We start from the raw sequence: 7490 nt of genomic DNA, 5'->3' as shown, positions 1-7490 counted from the left end.
CGGGCCTCGAAGTGCGGAAAGCGACGCATGCATATTCAGGGACGAGGCCGTAGTCATAGGAATAATAAAAATTCGAGGGTTGAAATTATTTAGATTTATGCCCGCTCTCTTGTCCTCGGTGCCGGGCGGTGACGAGAAGCGATTCGATTCCGGGGAACAAATTTCATGCATTATTCAGGACCCGCCCGCAATGCACCCACACCAGTCAATGGAACCGATCCTTTGGAAAAAGTCGTTTTTAATCTCTCGCCGCGTTCCAATAATGCACGCGTGCACCCGTTCGCTCGCTCGTTCCGTTTTTCACCCCCTTTATATGCACGCGGAAACCCGTGTTTCGATGTTCTCGACGCGGAAACGGCCGCTAGGACCGTGAAACAATAGGATCGGTGTGCTATTGGTGTCTACGACTGGAAGACACCAGGTCCTCTGAGTCATAAGTTAGAAGAAATTCTTCCAATGTACCGTAGGTTCGTATTCTTTGGATATCTTGAATCGATAAATGAAGATTTTGGTCCGGTTTTTAGCGTATCGAATTATTTTACCTTGGCTTATTGGTATTTTAATATTTCGTCGCTCTAGTTCTCCATCGTTCTATCCCCCTTAGTTTCTAAACTGAGCAAACTGAGTTTAAATTTACGAAGTTTAATACTGAATGGCTATTTATTACAATATTTAACATAATTTTATTTTATTATGAACATAAATTTTGAATTGTTAAGAGAAAAATAGTTTCGGAGTTAGGACTTAAAAGAATATTTGTTGTTTTCTAGGTTGAATTTTAGATAGCACATGATGCCTTGAAAACGGCTTAACTCTTTGTACCACAGGATTTTACAACAAAAGAAATACCTAGTTGTACATACATCTTTTTGTATGAAATATTATTCTACTTGAATTATGTTTTATTTTTAGTAATTTCACGATTTGTATAAAAAAAAGATGGGACATTTTTCATACCACTGTGCCTCAAAGAGTTAAAGACGCCTTAGAACCATCACGGTTCAACCTGTATAATTATAGTTGTTAATCAGTCCGTGGAACGTTCTGTAATCGCCTTACCACGGATAAACGGTGTCCGACAGCAGCTGGAACGGCCTTACTTAATTAATTTCGTACGTTGGTCGGTCGTCACGCTCAGTTGAGCACGGTTCAGCATTCGATAGACACCCAGCTTTCGCAACAATGACGGGAAACCATGGAGTTGTGACGATCGTCGCGATCATCGTGGCCACCGTCAATGGACGGGTTTACTACACGCAGAATACGGACGGGAATCGATACGGCGTCCTGACTTACCCCGTTCCGAACGAACAATCTTCCCGTGATCTAGATCTCAGCTTCTCCGCCGGTGACGCGAACGAAATCGACGACACGATACGCCCGGTTAAAAAGGTTCGTTTATTACAATTAGTATCACCGCTTTTTATAAACTTTTTTTTTCTATCGTGATACGTTTTTTACAGAATTTTCGTTTAACGATCGACAAATAGAGAATAATAACTAACGAATAGGCACTTAAAGCTACATTTCTAAATAACAATTTCTATTTCCCCTTTTCGATTTGAATTCCCCAATAAGAAACTTTAATGAATTAAAGATTTAATTTATGTACTGTCCGACTCTGAAATTACCGCTCTAATAACTGATTAAAACACCGTATTCAAATGTACCCATTGTATAACGGATACAAACATTTTCCGTTTCACTTTCAACATTCTGTTTTGTCAATCGAAAAATTTCCTCGTGAATCGTGTTTAATACACACGAAAACGCTCCAACACGTGTATAAATTCATTCGGATAAATATTCTCTCGTATCATCGGATTTAGTTTCTTCGGATGATAAATCAACGGAATTTCTCGTGATCACGATGATCGCCGTTTAATTAAACGGGCACGACGAGCCATCGTTGCCGTTAATGCGATTAACGGCGAAACGTTCGCCGAATAAATATTAGCCGGATACCTCGCAGCGAGGTACATTGCTCACCATGAATTCCCCGGTTGTTAATGTCCAAATTAGGTGTACACGCTGGCCAACCTGGAAAAGCCGTTCGCTGAGGTGAACAGGGATGAGGCGCCGATCGCCCGTTACCGATTGGTCGAGGCACCTGTTAAGAGACTGGCTGGTTCGGACGACGTGATTGTTCTACCGGAACAGAGCCGGAAAACGGTGAAAATCGACGGGAATAACAAGGGAGAAGTGATCCTGGAGCTTCGTGTGATCGCTAATCACGACAGTACTTAAAAAAATCCTACGAAACGATGCTAATACCGATGGTATTTTCGTGCGTATAACCTTATTCTTTCGGGCAAATGTTACTGAATGTTCATTTAATAAATTAAAAAAATAACGTAGGAGAATGGCCTCCTACCACTTGGTAAATTTATTTCCAGTACTGAAATAAATTTTAAATCGAATGTTAATTTGGCATAAATTTCAGTAATTTCCGATTCCATTCGGCCAATCGACCATCGAACATCTCGAAATTTATTTCTGATTCAATTCTGCCAATCGACCATCGAACATCTCGAAATTTATTTCTGATTCAATTCTGCCAATTAATCATCGAGTATCTCAAAATTTAATGCAATGTTCACCATTTCTACATATCGACACTTATCTTAAGTCCATTCAATACAATTCGAACATAGCGATTCTTTCTCGTTGAATTCTTACCGAACGGTGCCAAAGTTACAAAGTTCTCGCACCTTTAATTTCCTCTCCAACATAATAATAATAATTCTCAAACGAATTCCTTGTCTATCGGATGGACTCGTATCGTCGATCGAACAGGAACTTCTCGATTCACAGTCCACAGACGAGATCGATATCCCGTCCCCCATCGTCAGATTTAGCGTCACCCCCTACAAGCCACGTATCTCTTGTGACAACCGCGTGCTGCGTCGTATATCCGTGGACTTCCCCTAATTGTACGTCTCCTGATGCGCTCGTCAAAGCGGGACCTAGGCCGCGTAACGTTATCCCGAACCGTCACGGAAATTTATTAATAGACTGCAGATTTTTCTGCAAAATTACATTTTACAAAGTAATTTATAAAGACACGAGCAAATGTAGGAATTTCTTTCTTCTCTTAAGTATCTTATTGGCTGAAGAATAATAAAATAGAAAATTCTTTGTTTCTGATTATAAGTCCATATAATCTGCAGTCTATTTATTAATGCCAAATAACGTCACAGAGAAAAAGAGACGCATGACCGTGATCTAGAAAGGGGGAGGGGGAACGATGAATGCGACAGCTCCTTTCGCGTGTGCGTTCCTTCGAGGGCGGTCTCGATTATAACGAGCCTGACGTATTCAGAAAAGGTGAACGGATGGAGGGAAGGGGCCATCCCCTTCTGTCTTCTGCTTTTTCACCCTCTCGAGAGTTCGAGTGCGCCCTTCGCTCTCTACGCCCCCCGCGAATGCAGATTTCGAGGCCGTGCACGGGGGCAGAAGGAAAATATTTGTCGTTCAACTAGCTCGTTGGGGAGGGGGCATGCTTCTCGAGGAATTAACGTTGCTTTTAACATTTCACCTTTTTGGTTTAAGGAGGATACGAATGAATCGAAGATGTGGTTCGGTTGTGGTAGATTTACGAGGATTAAATGGCTAAATGTGATTTTATAGCTCTCTTGCGTTAGAATTTTATGAAAATGGTTTCGTGTGCATTGTTTGGAATTGTGTTCGTTGAGAATCTGTTAGATTCTGTGGACATGTTATTTTGTAACAGTGTGCGGATGATGGTATTATAGCTTACTAATCCGAATATAATTTTTGGTTTTGTTGAATGCCAGAATTTTGTCATTTTGTAACGGTGATTCGATGCTGAGAAAGGCTTTCTTACTCTGGGAGTTTGAGTGTGAGTGACAGTGGCGATTTATATACAACTGAACGGAGTTTTTTGTTGAGAAAAGAAAACCATCTCATCTTTGTTTTTACACGTAGAAATAATTTCTTCTGGGCTGTTTTTCGCTGTTCTTTTCTTTTTAGAATAGGTTGCTTATAATTTCTACTGATCGTGGAAGGAGCATAGAATTCGTTCACTTGTTCGAGTCGCATTAATTTTATTACGTTTAATATACACGTCGAATACTTTCTATTAGTGCATATAGATACAATAGAACGCTACTATATATACAGAGTATATCACATATAGCCGAATTCGGGAGCGGAAAGTTCTCTGCTCCCCAAAGGATCCTTCAAGATCCTACGTCTCCTCGCTAGAAGGGTGACTCTTCGGTTTCGTGTCCCGAATGCAACGACAGGGAGAAGTCTTTGTAAAGATTGAGAGCAAGTTAAAGTGGAACCAAACGTATCGGGTACCTCGGTGCAGCGATACTCGAACGGTGATATCAAAAAGTCGCGAGAATCGTGCTATGAAATTGTTACTCGAATGCTCGATTTTGTTAGATTCGGGAAAATCGAATTTCAATGTAACCCTGATCAGAGAGAATCCGTATTAAAACCGGAAAGCATCGACTGAAAGTTCCGATCTAACGGTGTACCGAACGAAATGAAGAAAAGAAGATTTTCTTTCGAATAGAGCAGAGGTTTCTTTATCACCACTATAACCGTCAATGGTTGTATTGTATATTATAAAACAGAACGGTCGATTCGATCGTTTCGACGACGGTACGATAAAATTCCCGAAACTTCCTATTTATTACCGTGAACGACAACGGCCGTGCGAAAAATCGGAGCTACGTCTATTTATACAGGCGAGAACGGAAGTGAGTCGTTCGAATTTTCACGAGTTATTCGGTTACTTGCGATGTCTGCTCGTTCGACGGATCCCCCTTCGGCTCTTTCACGTAGTCGACGACTAGTTCGAGGCCGATCAGAGCTCGTAGATCCTTCCTTCCTTCCTCTTGGCTCGAAGACGTGGCGCCAGGCGTTTCCGGTTTCGGGAATCTATCGGCTGATGAATTTCAAATTGATTAATAAACCTCCTTTTTCACGAGCTAATACAGTTTTAAGAGATTTTAGACGAGACAATCAAGGTCGACTGTTAACCTCCTCAGACCCAGTGCACATTGGAATACACAATAATTTTAACGACCTTTTGTACATCATACTGGATACTTCACACGAATCCAAACGACATCGACGCGCGAAGACATGCATAGAACAATTCGAATCCATTCGTATCGACCCAGTCAGCCAAACTTGCCAAACCAAATTTTGTTCAATGCCTGTTATAAAGTTACGGCTACAAGTTTGATGCAAGATTCGCCACCTTGTTTCGCCCTCAACTCGACATAGATCTTGTAGCAAGACTTTCTTCCAATTTGCTATACTATTTTGATATCTAACGTTGCCTACAAAACCGTAGTCAAATGCGGAAATAGATGGCTATGGTTTCTTAGACAACATTTGTACTTTATTGCTGGCAACTTTCTCGGAACATGTACATAACTGGTTATTAGGGGACGTTCACTTAAAAAAACCCACGAATTCAGACACTCACTGTTATCAACTTCCTTCGAGCTCTCCTCGGTCTCCTCCGTCGACGTTCCGCTCCTCGACACTTTCTGCGTCTGATTGATGTTCCTGTACGTCCTGGTCAGGTGTCTCAGTATATAATTGGTGCCATGTGAATTCTCCTCGTTGCTCCTCGACGTGCCCGCCTCGTCCCTGGTCAGATTCAACGGCCTGTTACTGCTGTACTCCTTCGACTGGGGCACGCTGAACGCCGAGCAGTGCTTTCCCTTGAACGGTAATTGTCTCTCGCTGAGCTTCCGATCCCAGATATGTCCAGAGACACGGAGATCGATGAAGAAATGTAGTGGATCTATACCAGGATAGGACTGCGGCATCGGATAAGGCGGGTACCAAAGGGGATTCGGCAAGAATTCCGGATTCGACACATTTCCAGGCAGACCGAAACCTTTGACGCCTTGCAGCATGTCGCAGCCTCTCGCGGGTAGGCCGGGTAGGAAGTTTCTCGAGAAATCGAGCTTCTTCTGATCGGGTAACATCGGCAGCTCTTGATTACCGATCGAGTTCTTCGTGCGCTCGTCGTACGGCCCTCTGTCGGTGTAACTACAAGTCTTACGATCGACAGAGTGCGTCTCTTCCGGCTTAACCTTTTGCAGCTCGGTTGCGAACATGTTTTCTGGAGGCTGAGACGGCTCGAAGTGACGGGGCCGTTCGTCGAAGTAATTCTTGGTGTGTTTACTGAAATCCGACTTTGTGTCGTCCGTTGATTTCAATATGTCACCGGCGAACGTCGGTTTTTGCTCGAACGCCGCCATTTTGCTCTCGGGATCGTACGCGTCGGTTGGTTTGCTCCTGTTCTCTAAACGTGTCTCCGTCTGTTGTGATTGTTGCGCGTGAAAATACTTCTCCTGTTGTTGTTGCTGTTGTTGCTGCTGCTGGTGATGATGATGATGGTGATGGAGTTGCCTCTCTTTGGTGGTTAATTCCAACGGACGATCACGGGCATCCCGCCAGGATCTCTTCCGACGCCTAGGCGCGCTGCTACTCGTCGTGCCCACCGACGAAGCTTCCGCTTTCGCTTGGACGAACGAACGCAGCATCTCGCTGAAGAAGAAGCTGTGAGGTGTCAACGGCACGTTGTACAGGTAAGGAGGCGTCGCTGCCAACAGACGGGAGACTAGATCGCCGCCGGACAGGGAGGCTGGCGTCTTCAGAGTCGACGGTTCACCTGTGGTTGTCGTCATGATGGACGGTCCTCGATGCTAGCTGAACAAATTCGAAAGCATTTTGGAATATTAAGGACCAAGTGGAAAGTGCTTGTGATTCTTTGGTTGAAGATAATGAAGCAATTTTTTTTAGGATTTCAGTCGATCCAAAGGGGAATACAGTGTTCAAATGTAACGTTATGTTTTGCCACCGTGATCTGATCCCTATTATCCCGTGGCGATAGCCTGTAGCAGGAAGGCCAATCAGAAGCAAGCTAATCGGATAATCGAACTGATCGCAAAATCGTGTCAACTGTTGTGTAAGATATCTTTTTTGGTAACCAATCGGAGTGACTTTACAGGGAGAATATTATTATCTCGCTGCTGTTAAAATTTAATCGTCGGAGTAAGTCTGAAGTTGGAAGCTGAGGAGATGGTAGTCGTCTCTAATTGGCTGTAATGCAGTGGGATAACCTCCTGCGTGCCAACTTCTCCAGCTCCCCGCAGTAATGTCTACAACAACGATAACTTACGATTCCCTTTCTTTTATAGAAAAATCATTGACAATAATACAACTCCGAAAAATCGTGAAGCACACGTTTGAACAGCAGTTTTAGCCTCATTTGACGGCACAGTCAGCACCCGGTTGGCTCTCCCCAATAATCGGTCGCGCAAAACACGGAGCTGGGTATGTACAAATCAGCGGAGCGGAAGCGAGCTACTATTGTCTCTCGAAATTAATTGAATATCCGCCGTTGTTGAGTCTAAGACGAAGGAAACCGGGCGCCCGCCTACGACGGGAATGGGACGACGATGAAACCAGCCTCGCGTCGCATCATCCAT

General features: G+C 43.6%; 2 protein-coding genes across 2 annotated transcripts; one reads left to right on the top strand and one right to left on the bottom strand.

Moving 5' to 3' along the window:
* The first annotated feature begins 1182 nt into the window (after positions 1-1182).
* On the top strand, positions 1183-2304 carry LOC107188223. Its single transcript, XM_015576480.1, has 2 exons — positions 1183-1392; positions 2023-2304. Exons 1-2 carry the CDS (start codon positions 1183-1185, stop codon positions 2245-2247), a joined length of 435 nt encoding a protein of 144 aa, XP_015431966.1. The 3' UTR covers positions 2248-2304.
* Positions 2305-4757: 2453 nt separating this feature from the next.
* LOC107188275 (probable serine/threonine-protein kinase yakA) lies at positions 4758-6686 on the bottom strand. The gene is made up of 2 exons (XM_015576543.1): positions 5471-6686; positions 4758-4921 (listed from the first exon to the last, which is right to left on the bottom strand). Exons 1-2 carry the CDS (start codon positions 6684-6686, stop codon positions 4758-4760), a joined length of 1380 nt encoding a protein of 459 aa, XP_015432029.1.
* Between the last annotated feature and the right edge of the window lie 804 nt (positions 6687-7490).

Source organism: Dufourea novaeangliae, unplaced genomic scaffold (genome assembly GCF_001272555.1).
Source record: "Dufourea novaeangliae isolate 0120121106 unplaced genomic scaffold, ASM127255v1 scaffold118, whole genome shotgun sequence".
Classification (NCBI taxonomy): Eukaryota; Metazoa; Arthropoda; class Insecta; order Hymenoptera; family Halictidae; genus Dufourea; species Dufourea novaeangliae.
Note: the sequence above shows the minus strand (reverse complement) of the source record. Positions and strands in the feature narration are given on the sequence as shown.

What these genes read in the sequence shown, in the direction of transcription:
- LOC107188275 (XM_015576543.1), bottom strand. Translation starts at nt 6,686, where the DNA reads ATGACGACAACCACAGGTGAACCGTCGACTCTGAAGACGCCAGCCTCC. An exon ending in CTCGAAGGAAGTTGATAACA is followed by an intron (nt 4,922 to 5,470) that starts GTGAGTGTCTGA and finishes GAAATTCATCAG; the next exon opens with CCGATAGATTCCCGAAACCG.
- LOC107188223 (XM_015576480.1), top strand. Translation starts at nt 1,183, where the DNA reads ATGACGGGAAACCATGGAGTTGTGACGATCGTCGCGATCATCGTGGCC. An exon ending in CGATACGCCCGGTTAAAAAG is followed by an intron (nt 1,393 to 2,022) that starts GTTCGTTTATTA and finishes TGTCCAAATTAG; the next exon opens with GTGTACACGCTGGCCAACCT.